We start from the raw sequence: 17,014 nt of genomic DNA, 5'->3' as shown, positions 1-17,014 counted from the left end.
AGTAGGATTAAGCTTTAGTCGCTTTCTTTTTTCTTTTCTTTGATATAAAAAAGCTTTGGTCGCTTTCTTTGTTTTTTTTTTGAAGCTTTGGTCGCTTTCTTTATTGATGGCTAATGTAGGCAATGAGAATATATACAACATATCAATATATATAATGGGTAAGCTACCTACTGTATTGCATATTAAATTGAGCAAAGAAATGTGACTCACCTCAACACTATTATATATGGTATTGTCTCTTTTTAAGCGCATTATTCAACAAAAATAAGTTGACATGAAAATTGGCATTGCCAAAGTCATGATTCAAAGGACTTATATGTGGGAATGGGAGGAAAAACAAGGGATTAGGCAGAAACAAGGTGGACGATGATGAACACTAGTAAGACACTAAGACCAAATGATATCATTTACTGTGGCAAAAGTGACCATTCTACAGCTGTCTTAAACTATAGTGAAAAATCAAAAGTGGTGTAGCATGTAATATAGCACTGGTCTATTGAGTTGGAAAGGGATTGAGAGTAGTGATCTCGTGTGTAGTTAGCCGCTCATATCCGTCCGATCAAAATTAGACGACTCAAATATCAACGCAGTTTTGAATTTTTTTGTAATATAAAATTTTGATTTTAAATTTTCTCAACCGTTCAATCTCGTTGATAACATGCAATTAGGGTGTCGACTGCTTCCAATTTGGATCATATAGAGTTGCGTTAGAATCATCTCAATTTCTCAAATAAAATTAATAGTTCTATTTAAAAAGAAATAGATAGAAAAAAATATTTATTTAAAAATATATATATTATTAATGATTTTTTTTTAAAGATATATTATTAATGATGGAATTTTATATCTATTTTTCATGTCTATCTCAACTTTGACCTTCGTAAATTCATTATTGAAAAGTCTATAATCCCCTAACTCCCAACATTTGGAGGTAATGTTAATCATTCCTGATTAAAATATCAAAGGATGATTGATACTCCTTATTATGGTCATAATTTCTCATATTGTATTCTATGATAAATAATGAATTATTTATGAGATAATTTTGTCTCAAATATTCAATTTTTATTTAAAAAAGTCTCTTTAACCCAGAGTTAGATATAAAAATAAGTAAAGTTTATGCAAAGTTGTCTCAACTATCAATATTATGTTACCTTGAGTGAAACTAAGTAAAGTCTTAACTTTGAACCTTATACTTTGAAAAAAAATGAGTATATCTTATTTTTATATACATCCAATCAAATAACATCATAATGCTACTTTTCTAGATTACTTCTAAAACATCTCTATAATTTTTTTTTGAATAATCTCTATAAATATTTATACGACATAATTTGATTAAATGTATGCATAAAAAATTACACCCTTTATGCATGAAAAAAAAAAGGTTAAAAAAACAAAAAAAAAAATAAGCTAGTAAATACATCTCATCAATTAGATCTTTAGGAAATGTCATTTCAACTACATATTGAATAAGTAGTAATATTTGAATAACCATTCGAGACAACTTTATTTTTTTCTATTTTTATTGGTAAAAAAGAATAGAGAAAGAAAAAGAAAAGAATAAAAATAATGTGAATATGAAAGAGAAAATTGTTAAAAATTTATCATAGTGGTACAAATATCATTGCTCATATTTTTGGGAGATTAGTCACTTTAGTCCCTGAATAGGAAAGAAGTCGTCACTTTAGTCCCCGAATGCAGATAAATTACAAAATAGTCCCTGAATGTAGACTCTGTTAGTCAATTTAGTCCCTGAATGCAGACTACGTTAGTCAATTTAGTCCCTAAATGTAGACTCCGTTAATCACTTTAGTCCCTGAAATTGACTAACAAAGTCTATATTCAGGGACTGGTTTGCATTTTCTTTGCATTCAGGGACTAAAGTTACTACTCTTTTTCCATTCAGGGATTAAAGTGACTAATTCCTCCGTATTTTTTGAACAAGAATTTATCATATTGAATTTGGGTCCTACATGAATTATTAAACTTGTACATATTAGTGAAGTTAAAATCATTTTGAAGAGTTTCAACCTTATATCTGCAAATTAACGTCCCATTATATCTGAATCTGTTTATTTTGGCGGCACCAAAACCGCAACTTCCCACTCACTCACTACTATCCACTCTTCCACTTAATCACACCACAAAACCTAACCTCTCTCCAAGCACTTCCTACTATTTATCACTTAGGTTCTTCCTCGACGAGTCTTAACTTTGAGACATTTTTTGTTCCAAATCAAAAACATGGGGAGCTATGTTGGCACCCCTTTTTCTTTGTCTAGTCTCATGTGTCATGAACAAGATGAATCCACTCTCATCTTCGAAGAAGATGAAGATGAAAACGCTTTCTTCATTAACTCATCACTTGATAATAACAATAACCCTTGGTTTCTTTTGGATGATGAAGAAGAATATATTCAATATTTGTTCAAACAAGAAACAGGACTTGGATTTGGATCCATCACTCATTTTTTATGTTATGATGATCATGATGTTGATGTTGAAGATGATGATTCAAGCAAAAGCTTATTCTGGTTGAGAAATGCTCGTTTGCATGCTATTGATTGGATTTTCAATGTTAGTTTTCACCAAACTAATCAAAATTTGTTTTTTCTTTTCTTACCTTTTTCCTCTTTCATTGTTTTTTGGTTGTTTTGTTACTAAAAATTTGTTATTTGTTGATTCAGACACAGGCAAAATTTGGATTCTCAGTTCAAACAGCTTATTTATCAATCAATTATTTTGATCGGTTTCTTTCAAAACGATCCATTGATGTAAGTTTAACACATATACTATCACTATAGTTTTCTAATTTCTATTTATTTATTTATTTATTTAATTAGATTTTTGCTAATTTAATTTATTTTATGCAGGAATCAAAACCTTGGGCTATTCAATTGTTGTCAGCGGCATGTTTATCAATTGCAGCAAAAATGGAAGAACAAAGTGTTCCTCCACTATCAGAATATCCAATAAAATATCGATTTGAGAACAAAGTTATCAAGAACATGGAACTTTTGATTTTGAGTACTTTGGAATGGAAAATGGGATTACCAACCCCTTTTGCTTATTTACATTATTTCTTCACCAAGTTCTGCAATGGATCAAGATCAGAAATAATAATCACAAAAGCCACACAACACATTGTGACATTGGTCAAAGGTAATTTTCATTAATTAAATGAAAAAAAAAAAGTGAGTATTTTTTGAATGAATAAAAAATAATGTTTTTTAATTTGTTTGTGCAGATTTTAATTTGATGAATCAACGGCCATCCACAATTGCATCTGCTTCTATACTAGCAGCTTTTGATTCCACATTAACCAAAAAGGAAATTGATCTTCGGATTAGTTTAATCTCATCATGTGGAAATCTAGAAAATGTGAGTTCAATTACTTCAAATTTTATTTTGATAGGAAATAACATAAATATAATAAAGTTTTATGATGTTAATTTTGTTTTTGTTTTATGCAACAGGAGCATGTATTTTCATGTTACAATGTTGTACAAGAAAAGATGAGAAACAAAGTTAACAAGACACCTTCATCGGATTTATTATCAACAGAATCAAATTCCACGAGTGTTGTTGTTGAAAACAAATCTAATGCTTGTGCAGGAGTTAAGAGAAAGCTTGGTTATGAGGACATAAACATTGAAGATTTTCCTCCAGGACAAAAGCTACGTCAACCTTAATTTTTGAGAGGATCAACCTTAATTAGTTTGTGATTTTTATATACAAGAAAATTAATTTGATTGGTGTTTATTTAATTGCTGATTGGATTATTATAGCCTATAGGATTTTTTTTTGTTTCTATTGAGAAATTATGATTGTTTTTTAGTTAAACATCATCCACTATTTTTGTGGAATGATTTGGTATTGATTTAGTACCCAACAACAAAAAAGTTTATGCAAGTGACTACCAAGAAGATAGGGGAAAAGAAAGAAAAAAAAAAAAGGAAGAGTAAATAAATAAATGAAAAGTTCTTGACCAAAAAAAATAAATAAATGAAAAGTTGTTATAGCTTTTGTTTAGCCAATAGTAAGTGATGAATTGGTTGATTGAAAGTTCACAAGGATTGTGGTGGTGAAGTGAAAGATGTTACATGAGTGGAACACAATTTATTATCCCTATTGTGTTTGCTTTTACAACTGTAATTTCTTTTTGTATTTTTTCTTTCATTTATTGATTAATTATTTTGTTGTGACTGGAATTATTGAATATTACTACTACTTGCACTTGGGATGCTTTGCTTTCTATGAACTGAGACAGGGTTGCATTGCATTGAGAATGGGAAAATGGTTTTGTGCGATTTGATGGGTATGTGTAACAATTGGGTTGGGGTGATTTGATAAAGCATGTTAAAAGTTGTAAGTGATTTAATTGATGGGTTAGGACGAGGGAGTTACTTTTCAGGAACTGGGAAACTTTTCCATTAACTGTTTTGGTTGTAGTGTGATTTAGTTATGTTAAGTGGGAAGATTGGATTTTGGTGCACTGGACTAGTACGGTGCATTGCTTTTTTTTTTTTTTTTGAAGAATGTACGGTGCATTGCTTCTTGCTTGTACTTTCTAAACTAATAATTAAAGGACATAATCTAACAGAATTTTCTCCTTACAATAATAATATTTTGTTAGATTAAAGGACATAAGCTTAATTAAAGGATACAAAGGGTATAAGCTTTGCCCTCATTACTATCAACCTATGAGACACGGATACATGTGTGGGTACATACGGGTACGCGGATACACATTTTTTTTTTTTTTAAATTTAGGATATGATACGATACGGTTAGGATACGGGGGCACTTTAACATTTCCCTAAAATTTATGTGTATTTTTTTTATGTTAAAACTTATATGTATGTAAAATACTTGAAGAAAATTAACACTGATTACTCTTCATTATTATGTTATTATAAAAGTTACAATTTTTTTTAAAAATAATACATGTGATCAAAATAATTTTTTTTAAAGTTTTCTTATAAACCATATTACATTTTCATATGTTGGGATATCGAGAGAAACATCATGAAAAGAACTCAACACAAATTTTATTTAATGTTGATTAACTGAATCACTACTCTCGCTACGTTCATCCATAAGAAGTATAATTTTAAGTGGTTCATCGAGAAACATTCTATTGATGCATGTCTAAAATTGAATCATATAATCTATAATGAATTTTTACAACATTGTCTCACTGTTTTACTTTTCATCTTTTTTCTATGATACGTATCTGTGAAGTAGTATCTTAGAAGTATCCTTGTGTATCTGTGGAGTGTCACATAAGTATCCTATAAAATATTTATTAAAAATTAAAATAATTAATTCTGATACTTCGCGGGTACGTATGCGCGAATATCCATGGAGTATCGGTATCCGATGCGTATCTGATACGGGTACGTCTCTGTTTTGGAGTATGCGGGTTTCATAGCTATCAACTAGGAGGACTGCTAGTGGGGTAGGGCACTCGAGGAGGATTTCGATCTTCTTTCCCGTGTTTTAAATTTTTAGGTACCTCTTAAGGTTAAGGTGTTTTGTTGACGGTTGCTTCATGATAAGGTGTTGACTCGTCTGAATCTCTTTGTCAGAAGGGGAAATCTCTTATTTTTGCTGTGATTATGTTGAGTCTATTAGTCATTTGTTTGTTATGTATGTGTTTAGTAGTTCGTGTGTTATATTCAAGTGGTTAGGCTGGGATTTTGTGTTACCTTCGGACGTAGATTATGTCCTTAGTAATGTTTTAAGATATAGGGTGGGAGGAATGTTAGGTTCGGTCATCTCTTGGTCTAACATTATGTTGTGTGGTCTTTCTCGAGGTTTCAGAAAATTTTCATCTTTTTGGATAAGGTGATCTTTGAACACGATCTTTGAACACCAATTGATGGACATGATTAAATTCATCTCGTGGAAGTGGTTTTTAGGAAGACACAATGGACACTCTTGCTCTTACTACAAGTGAGAAATGGAATCAGCTCTTTGTTGGCATCTTTAGACACTCGTGAGGGTGTTCGTATTGGGACTATGGGTGACCTTGCGTTGTTCTATCCCACGCTAGGTTGGATTCTTCTCGGTCTGAGACCTGGAGGTTGATAGGAGTATATCGTTAACATATCAACTAATATCTGATTAATGTTAAATTTTATATACATGATCTATGTAATAATAATTTTCGATCTAACGATAAATTGTTTAATACAGTTACACGATAAAGATTTATCAAATATGTCATTATTTAGATTGAAATTGTGGTGTCAATTAATCCTAACCTATCTACAGCTATCTTGTCATTGAAAAAAAAAAATCTCAGCTCCTCCATAGCTCTTCTTTCTATTTTCTCATTTTTATCCCTCTTGGTGTTGCAACCTGTTGGCAATGTTATTGTAGCCCTTTGGCCTATTAAATCTCTTTTGATAACTCGAAGTGAAAATAACTTTATTAAAATAACCCCTCAAAGAAAACTTCAAAAAGAAAAAAAAAATGTAAATCTTTAGATTTTTTGAAATTTGGTTGGATATCGGCGGTATTTCGTAGATCAAATTTTTTAAAAATTTAAATTTGTTTTAAAATAAATAGATATAAAAATATAATATGATCTTGAATGATTAGATGGAGGGGTAAATTAAATACTCAAACAAACTTCATAAGTACAATTCTGTTCATCAAAAAATAAAACTTGAAATAATTTGGATATAATTTATATATACAACGTGAATAGCTTATAACTTTATAACCACAAAATGATAGTAAACATTATGAGAGATATCAGCCATTGTTATAATATTAGTGAACGAAGTTCAAACCAAGCACGTTAACCCTCCCAATCCATAAGGTTTTGTTTAGGAGTTTGGAGGGAAGGGAAGAGGAATGAAGGGTTTTGGGGATAAAAAATGTGAGGGAAAATAAAAAAAATCTTTCACATTTTTTGAAAGAGTAGTTTTTTAAAGAAGGATAAATTAATCCCCAAAACCTTCTCTTTCCATTTTCCTCTACTTCTTTCACTTGGTCATTCCTTTTTTTTGCAAATCTCTCCCCTCTTTTCGCCTCTAAACCTGCAAACAAAGCCTAAGTGTTGATTTCTTTTGTGATCATAAAATTGATTTTGTAAAATTTATTATGACTAAAAATGAGGTAAAGGTAAAATCATTTATGTTCGGATATATAAACGAGTTAGCAATAATTTTGAGTACACAAATCAATTTTAGAATAAAACATGACAAAATCAATTATATTCCTATGTAATCAATTTTGGCTCCCATAAATATGGAGTGAAAACATTCACAACTCCCTAGCTCAATACCAACAAAACACCTTATGACTCTTATTCTAGTTTTAAATTAGAATCAATTTTACCGACAATATCAATTCAACTCGAGAACATGCATCACCATGTGAAAATTAATTTTACACTTCTAAAATCAATTATACCTAATCCAAAGTGAAATAAAAACACAGGATCCTTTTAAATACAGCATCATAGTACACAGTTAAAATTTAGTTACTTCTCAGAATCCTCTGAATTTAAAGCAAGTAAGCAATAGAGTTTTCAATCTTCATTCATCTTGGAATCACGGGTCAAGTAGTACTATGTGATGTGCCTAAGGAGCAGCTTCTATGATTGATTTTTTAACTGTCTAAAGTATGTGAAGAGTACACTACATACATACCATTCAAATATATATATTTTCAAGCACATAACATCAAAGATATTCAGTAGGTGAAACATCTTCAAGAATGTGTTATATGTGGTTATCAATTATTCAGCTATCATTGATCAAGTGAAGTCACTCTGCAAAAGTCTTATTTGTCAATACTCAAATAGGGTCAATCTCACTGGCCTTATATGCAATTTTAACAGCAACATGTAACCAACAACAAAGGTGGAGGGGCTATGTAACAGAATCATATGCTTCATTCAGTCTCCATGCATGTGAACCATATATGCAACAAAACAATGTGATCACGGTAATTATTTGCTTATAGCAAAATACAAGGTTTATGCCAGACTGTATATGTATGCATGCAATTCGGAAGGACTTGTGATGTGATCAAATTTCTGACACAAATTTCTTCTCATTTCCCATTAGTCTTATCTTCAATAAACGACCCCTCACATATTCCAAAAATAATTTGAATAAACGACCCCCCAAAATTGATTATTTTTCAATAGAAACTAATCCAAAGTACACATGATAAAATGTTTCATTTCAAAAATAATCTATAACTACAAAATGGGAAGCTGTATGAACATTTTGTAATTCCTAATTTATTATAAATATTTACATGTAAATGAACTCAAATTTTAATATTTTAATAAACAATTGCAATTATTTTTGTTATTTTTTCAAGAGCGTCATACCACATGAAATATGATATGAATATGTGTTTATATGCGGGTGCAATCTCTACTTCCTTTTAAGGATGAATTTGACCTAATATGTTAGTTAATCCGTAGGCTTCCGCCCAAGCGCGTAACTTCTAGAAAAGTGTTTATACGTGGGACCAATCTTCACCTTCTTTTGAGGATGAATTTGACCTAATATGTTAACTAAACTGTACGCCTCCGATCAGGCGCATAACAAATTTTGCAGTTGAAATTTGTTCCGGGTTGGCTCAATCCTTGAAAGATCCATAATCCAGCTACATGAATCCTACCATGTTCAGAGTCATTCTACGCATCACGTATAATAGAACTATCACCATGTGTGTGTGAAAGGTACAATTTCTTTGCAGGGATGGTAGAGCCGTTTGATTTTAATTTAGTTGGATCATTTTATGGCACCTACATCTAACTGATCCCGCAGTTAGTGCAGAGGATTAAGATCTGAAAAATACTAGTTTTGAACACTGTCGGTGATAAAGACCGTGGCATTGGATGTAACATTGTTTAAAGACCAAATTCATTCAAATATATACATACGTGTCACGGAATGGGATGCAGTGAGATGTCTGTTGGACCACAACAACATAGTATACATAAGGAAAACGTTCTTGTCGTTTTTTCATTTCTTTCTTGTCATTGGACAAATATTATTTGTCTCATTTGATTGATAAAATACTTGTGGACAACAATTGAATCAAGAGCATATATATGGTATAGAGAGGAAGGGACCAAGTTAAAGATTTTAACCTCAAATGACAAAGTATTATCCACGTTCTTTGTCTAGTCGATTGTCTCATATATCTTTCATTCCTCAATTTCATTTTTTATGGAAAAGTATCATATCAACGTATTTGTATAAAAAATATATTGATTTTGATCAGATCAAGAAAATGTTAGTAAGCTCCTAATAATAAGAAATAGATCTAGAATTTCTTTTTGGATGAAAATGGGAATTTTTTTTTTTCTACCGTCCATATAAAAAAAATGATGTATATGTCTCTCCTTACGAAAAATGATGGAAATTCCCCTTGTTCTCCAATCTAAATAGTTTCTTTAACTTCTTTATTTGTGTGGTGTGACCATATTATGCGTCGAGGTGGTGGAGAGATACTTTCGCAGTTAATCGGTTTAATATAGAGGTTGTGAAAAGGGTGAGAAATGGAAGAATGACCTCTTTTTGGAGTGATATTTTGGTGGGAGTTACTCCGCTTAGAAATCGTTTTCCTAGACTTTTCTCTATATCAATTTCTAGAGTATTTTAAAAAAAGTATGTACTTTGAAGGTCAAAATCCAGACCAACGATATTACAGTTTAAAAGTAGACTTTCAAGTTTCAAGAAAAGGATATTTTCGGTGTAGTGGCAAACGTAGGTGTATATAGTAACTCCTCTTCTCGTTTGCGTTTCAGAAAGGCCCAAAAAAAATACTATGAACCATAAAAGACAAATCCGTTTTGTTAAACAAAAGTTAATTATTATTATTATTTGACTATTACTTTTCCCACCATATCCATTTATCGCGCATCCTGTAAATTTTACAAAATGTCTATGAGTAAATTTTACAAAATACTATGAACCATAAAAGACAAATCCGTTTTGTTAAACAAAAGTTAATTATTATTATTATTTGACTATTACTTTTCCCATCATATCCATTTATCGCGCATCCTGTAAATTTTACAAAATGTCTATGAGTAATTAGGATTTTGAAATCCAAAATGAATTTTCACTAATTCGGATTTTATAATATGAAATATCCTTATGTATAATCAGAAATCAGAACCTCTTTCATTTCAGCAGTTTTGAAATTTGTTTTTAAAAACAACCAAAAAAACAAAGTAACAAAATGCTAAAAACCTATCAAATAAAATCATAAAAATATAAAAATATCACAAAAAAATTCTAAAAATCAAATAAAACTAATGCAAAATTTTTCGGATTTTTTTGAGAATATTAAAAATAAAATAAAAATGAAAAATGGGTCTAAATGATGGAATTTTGGATTTTGAGTGGCGGAGTCCCGTGAGAAGTCCCTTCTAAGGGAGTCTTGATCCTTGATTTTTTTTTCTTCTAATTTTCTATGAAAGTTTTGTAGCAATCGGATCAAGTAGCCCGAATATCATTTTTTTTTTACTGGGAACAACTAACAATGACCTAAAAAAGGAGGATGATAGTTAGAAAGATTAATATCGTCATTAAATTGGTTATACATATTACAAACAAGTTCAGAACTGGTGCATTCATTCATTCATCAAAATATTCAGCTCATACTTGCATGAGATCTCCAACTTCTCCACTACATTTTGAACAGTGACATCCCTTGTCATCCTTTTCTCAACCTCCTCTCTCAAGCCACTTACATCATACTTCCATGCAAGTTCTAGTAAGTCTCGACCACAAACCATGAGATCATCGTCTCTCACGATGTCGTAGAAGAAATCTACAAATGCTAAACAAGATCTAGTTCCCATATTGAAAATGGTAACCGTATCATTATACTTCAAAGCAATTTCATTAAAAACCCTTGATATGAAGGAGATATAGATTTTGGGCTGAATTTTTTATAATTTCAATTACCCTTAAACAAATTTTCCTATATTAATGTTATATTGTTGATGGTATTAAAAAAGATAAGGATTTATATTATATTTGTTAAATTATTATTGTCATTGAAAAAAATAAACATGTTTTTTTGGGTTTGTTACAGTATAAAAGTCACAAATATTGTACTTATAATTTTAATCAAAATCAAAATTTAATATAAAATACCGTTCATAATTTACACGCATTAGCGTAATAAAAAGAGCGAAAAAACGGGTACGTGAGTGCCCATCTTTTCACTAGTGTTTGATAATGCAAATAAGATTCTTAATAGTTTATTGGATTAGCTTAACAAATTAGAATTTAACAAGATGAATATGGGAAAAATGATTGGGCAATATTGGATATTAAATACAAAAATGTTGTGAAGATTAAATATTGAAGATGCAATTTAATTGTCACTTCTTTTATCGCAAGTTACAACAAAAATATAGAGAAAGAAGAACAACAATGCATGCAATCATAGTCAAAATATGATGTACATATATCATGTCCATTTTTAAAAAATAAGAATATAAAGAATACCAAGATAACACAATATCAATTTTCGATCAACAATAGCAATTTTTTTTAAAGAATGTTGCCCTAAAAACCAACTAAAAAGACATCACATTCATTTTAATCTATCGTATGATATGATTAATATTTTTTTAACACGATCATACCTCTTTTATATTTGAGCGAGTTCCTATTGTTTTCGTTGAAAAGAAACACAATTTGTTCTTCAAACACAATCCTACCCTTTTCTATAATTGGAAGAGTTCCAACTTAGGCTAGGAAATCAAAGGATTATGATGATAGGAACAAGAGGCTAGTTCACATCAAAGTTGCTACTGAAAGATTACGATGAAGACACATACGGCCGATTCATATGAGAGGAGTAAGCTGAAGAGTCTCGTGAGCTGTTGGTGAGAAACAGGGTACAGCAGCAAGAAATGAAAAGGGAAAGTAGGAATATTTTAATAATTAAATTTAGATTACACTTTTACCCTTTTCTCTTCACTTAATTTTAAATGGGGTCTTGTTAACCAGTGCCCCGTGCCCCCGGGGCACTGGTTAAGGAACCTAAAAAAGAAAATTTTAAAGTAAAAATAACATTTTTTATGTTTTTGATGAGTTGACAGCACAAGTTCTAATGTAATACTTTCTACATTTGATTCCTTAACCAATGCCCCGGGGCATCGGTTAACATTTCCCTTTTAAATAAAAATACGGTATTTATGTCCAACTTAAAAGGTGTTGATTGCTAACAAACACCTTCTTACAAGTGAATAGGTGTTCTTTAGCAATACCAACAATAATACTCCCCCCGGTCCTATTTACAAGAGAAAGTTGACTTTTTAGATACATTGAATAATTTATGTATTTAGTCAAGAATCTAAACCAAATACATAAATTATTTAATGTATCTAAAAAATCAATTGTCTCTTGTAAATAGGACCGGAGGGAGTAGATAGATAGATAGATAGATGTTTGTGACTTTTAAATAGAAACAAAACTATGTTGATCTTTTACCAACAATAGTAACAAATATAATGAAAATTCTTATCTTTTTCTATAATACCAACAATGTAGCATTTTTAAAGACAAATTTGTTCAAGGATATAACTGGAATAATGAAAAATTCAACCCAATTTTTTTTAGGGGTGCCAAAAAAAATTGTATTCTCTTTATATATTGTTAAAAATTATAATCAATGTTATTTATATTTCTATACTATATATAAATGGAGCATGCGGTTTTGATCTGACATGGTTCAGCTCTATGCTCAGTAATGTTTGGTTCAAAAGAATTGTTATTGGGTTATGCTATTCATTGTAGGGAGTTGATGGTGTATGAAACCGTTCCTATGTTGACGGTAGGTTCATTCTTTAGCGTTTAAACCTTTGGTTGGTGTTCGCAAACGTTCACTCATCATATTTTTTTGCAACTTGGTTTCACGCCCCTACATATATTTGTTTGATTGTGCTCGCGATTGGTGCTTGATTGTTAGGATTAACTAGGTTTAGATCCACTTGTGTTGATTTATGTATCTGTATTACTTGTTAAGGTTGACATACACCTTTGTATGGATTTATTGGGCCATGTTTTATGCCCTCCAACTTGAATCCTGCTCTTTACGCAAACAGTTTTGCTCAGAGGTTGAAGGTTCGGTGCCTTGATGTAACGTTAAGAGGTCTCAAGGATCAACTGAATGAATTCTACCAAGGAGTCAACCCCAGAGACACAAGGAGGATGCAAAACGTTCGGTATAAACGTCCAAAGCTCGACGATCGGAGGGTATCATTCACTTGGGTGGAGTTAAAGAACGACGAAAACGTGACGAGCATGTTTTGGGAGCACACCAAGTTCCAGTGGATCGATATGCGGGTGACGTTGCTGAGATCAACTGAAGATATCATCAACAGCTTGATTCAGCCAGAAGATCGTCGTTAGTTAGGGTAAGGTGCATTCCAACTACAACAATTGGCTTACCTCTGAAATGGGGTAATTCAAATTTGCCAAACGGCGAGGACTCAAGCATTTCGCTCGGCATTCATGTTTTTCCTTTGAAAAGATTAAATTCTTGTTAGGCTGGTTTAGATGAAGGTATTAGGTGTCAAGGAATGGACCTCATTTCGGTGGCACTTGAATACCTTAATCTAAATCAAGCCTAACAAAAATTTATTCTTTTCAAAGGAAAGCATGAATGTCGAGCGAAATGCTTGAGTCCATGATGTTTGGCAAGTTTGAATTTACCCCATTTCAGAGGTAAGATGATTGTTGGAGTTGGATTGCACATTCCAACTGCAACAATTGTCTTACACTGGATAGGGCAATTCAAACTTGTTAATCGGCAGGACTCCAACTGTAACACCCACAACGTGGCTTTCAATATCCCGCCAGTTGGATACGAAAGGTTCCCGCTAGTTGGAACGGGCACTATCCGTAAGGATGACCCCACGATAATAGGAGGAACCGAATCACATCGGAATGAGAGGGATCCGGAGGCCGTGTAGGTATGGGACTACATGGTTGAAGGAAGGCTTATAAGAATTGTTAGGTACTACCCATATCAACAAGATGCATCTTCTTTTCGGTAGCTCATTCCATAAAAATTCCACAGTTAAGCGTGCTTGGCTTGGAGTAGTACTAGGATGGGTGACCTACCGGGAAGTTTCCCGGTAAGCATGTGAGTGAGGACAAAGCATGCTGAAAAGACTCGTGTTGGTTTGTGGGGTTAGTCGGCAATCCTAAAAGCAGTCTGGGATGTTACAAATGGTATCAGAGCAGACCTCTCCCAGTACGGTGTGGTTCGGGGACGAACCAGGCGGAAGCTGGTGGGCATGTAACACCCACAACGTGGCTTTCGATATCCCGTCAGTTGGATACGAAAGGTTCCCGCCAGTTGGAACGGACACTATCCGTAAGGATGACCCCACGATAATAGGAGGAACCGAATCACATCGGAATGAGAGGGATCCGGAGGCCGTGTAGGTATGGGACTACATGGTTGAAGGAAGGCTTATAAGAATTGTTAGGTACTACCCATATCAACAAGATGCATCTTCTTTCCGGTAGCTCATTCCATAAGAATTCCACAGTTAAGCGTGCTTGGCTTGGAGTAGTACTAGGATGGGTGACCTACCGGGAAGTTTCCCGGTAAGCATGTGAGTGAGGACAAAGCATGCTGAAAAGACTTGTGTTCGTTTGTGTGGTTAGTCGGCAATCCTGAAAGCAGTCTGGGATGTTACACCAACATTCGATGAGCATCTTGAACGATGGTATTCAAGTGTCAAGGAATGGACCTCATTTCGTTGGCACTTGAATACCATCGTTCAAGATGCTCATCGAATGTTGGAGTCCTGCTGCTTAGCAAGTTTGAATTTGCCCCATTCAGTGGTAAGATAATTGTTGCACTTGGAAGGTACATTCCGGAATGTAATGTAATTGTTGACATACATGTCGTTTTTGTAATGTAACGATACCTCTATCGCAATTTTTATTTGAATTCACGCTATCGCAATTTTTATTTTATTCGAATTCACGCTATCGCACTTTTTATTCGAATTCACGCTATCGCACTTTTTATTCGAATTCACGCTATCGCACTTTTTATTTTATTCGAATTCACGCTATCGCACTTTTTATTTTATTCGAATTCACGCTATCACACTTTTTATTCGAATTCACGCTACTTTTTATTTTATTCGAATTCACGCTATCACAATTTTTATTCGAATTCACGCTATCGTACTTTTTATTTTATTCGAATTCACGCTATCACACTTTTTATTCGAATTCACGCTATCGCAATTTTTATTCGAATTCACGCTATCGTACTTTTTATTTTATTCGAATTCACGCTATCGCACTTTTTATTCGAATTCACGCTATCATACTTTTTATTTTATTCGAATTCACGCTATCGCACTTTTTATTCGAATTCACGCTATCACAATATTTATTCGAATTCACGCTGAATTTATTTTAATTCTTCAATACGCAATCGTAAAATAAATGCAACAATTAACAAAAATAAAGAAACAAAAATAATGGATATAAAATATCAATTTATTAATATAATTCTTATTACATTTACAATGGGGTAAAACTAAATCTGCGAAAAAATAAAAACCACCAGAAAACCTATCTTCCTGGGGTAAAACTAAAAATAAACCACAAGAAAACCAACCTTCCTGGGGTAAAACTAAATCTGCACATTTAGTTTTACCCAATGTGGTTCTTTTCCCAAGAAAGCTGCTCACTACTTATCTTTTCCCCAGCATTCCCACTACTTATCATCCTTTCTTTTTTTACACCAAAATAAAGAAGGAAAAAGAGAAGGAAAGGAAGAAGATTCATAGGGGGAGAGAGTGAGAATGGGAGATGGTGTGAGGAAATGGGGAAGTTTAGAGGTGTATATATAGGGGGAGATTGCAACATAGGTTATATCTACCATAAATAGGGTCAAAAAACGTGTAAAAACTTAACAAAAACGTGTAAAATCAATTAAAATGCATTGAACAAAGTCAAAAAAACGTGTTTTTGAGCCCAGGATTAACACTAGCGTGAGTTAACTCACGCCAAGGATTAACACTAGCGTGAGTTAACTCACGCACAGGTTAACACTAACGTGAGTTAACTCACGCTAGTTAGGCCGGTGGTCACAACTCAAGAACACGTTTGTTGGACTTTGGTCGGTTATTCAACCATGGTTTTATTGATTTTTACACGTTTTTTTTACTGTTTTTTGACTGCATTTAGTGCATATAAAAATTATGCACTAAATAATTTTCAATTAGGCCTTTTTTTTGTTTCATTTAAGGAATTTATTCTAAATTAATTTATTATAATTTTTTTTACATTAATCTAAATTATTTTCTTAACTTTATTCTAAATTATTTTATTAACATTATTCTGAAATTATTTTGTTTACATTAATCTAAATTATTTTCTTAACAGTATTCTAAATTAATTTTTTAACTTTATTCTAAATTATTTTGTTTACATTAATCTAAATTATTTTCTTAACTTTATTCTAAATTATTTTATTAACATTATTCTGAAATTATTTTGTTAACATTATTCTAAATTATTGATTCGATATTATTGTGTTAAACCTTTATAAATAAATATAAATATAAAGCAGATTTAAAATTATCCCAAGGGTCGATCACTTCCCCAAGTCGGCTACTCACTATTTTACCCCGACAATTTTTGATCACTTTTTAATCCCCCAAAGAGAATATTGAAAAAAAAAACAAAGAAATAAGAGAATTAGAGTGAGAGAGTGGGAGGAGATGATGTGAGGAATATGGGAAGTATGTGAGGGTATTTATAGGTAGAAATGTGAACCTAGGTTGTACCTAACATAAATGTGGTAAAAAAAACGTGTGAAAGTGGTAAAAAACGTGTACATTGAATGTTGAAAAGCTGACCAAAGTTGGAAAAACGTTTGTCCTTCACCGGCCAACTAGCGTGAGTTAACTTGCGCTAGTGCTAAGTGGTACATGACTTAAGTCACGTTCATACTACACAAACACATG

General features: G+C 32.2%; 1 protein-coding gene across 1 annotated transcript; it reads left to right on the top strand.

Moving 5' to 3' along the window:
* The first annotated feature begins 2,017 nt into the window (after positions 1 to 2,017).
* On the top strand, positions 2,018 to 4,241 carry LOC146919660 (cyclin-D5-1-like). The gene is made up of 5 exons (XM_085713091.1): positions 2,018 to 2,580; positions 2,691 to 2,777; positions 2,877 to 3,165; positions 3,251 to 3,384; positions 3,480 to 4,241. Exons 1-5 carry the CDS (start codon positions 2,248 to 2,250, stop codon positions 3,693 to 3,695), a joined length of 1,059 nt encoding a protein of 352 aa, XP_085569217.1. The 5' UTR covers positions 2,018 to 2,247; the 3' UTR covers positions 3,696 to 4,241.
* The last annotated feature ends 12,773 nt before the right edge of the window (positions 4,242 to 17,014 follow it).

This window comes from Medicago sativa, chromosome 5 (genome assembly GCF_051527215.1).
Source record: "Medicago sativa cultivar Bolivia chromosome 5, Bolivia_mono, whole genome shotgun sequence".
NCBI classification, from domain to species: domain Eukaryota; kingdom Viridiplantae; phylum Streptophyta; class Magnoliopsida; order Fabales; family Fabaceae; genus Medicago; species Medicago sativa.
Note: the sequence above shows the minus strand (reverse complement) of the source record. Positions and strands in the feature narration are given on the sequence as shown.

Bases quoted from the DNA above. Each gene is read 5' to 3' on its own strand.
- LOC146919660 (XM_085713091.1), top strand. From the start codon at position 2,248: ATGGGGAGCTATGTTGGCACCCCTTTTTCTTTGTCTAGTCTCATGTGT. The intron at 2,778-2,876 runs GTAAGTTTAACA...TATTTTATGCAG, and splicing joins TTTCAAAACGATCCATTGAT to GAATCAAAACCTTGGGCTAT. The intron at 3,166-3,250 runs GTAATTTTCATT...TTGTTTGTGCAG, and splicing joins CATTGTGACATTGGTCAAAG to ATTTTAATTTGATGAATCAA.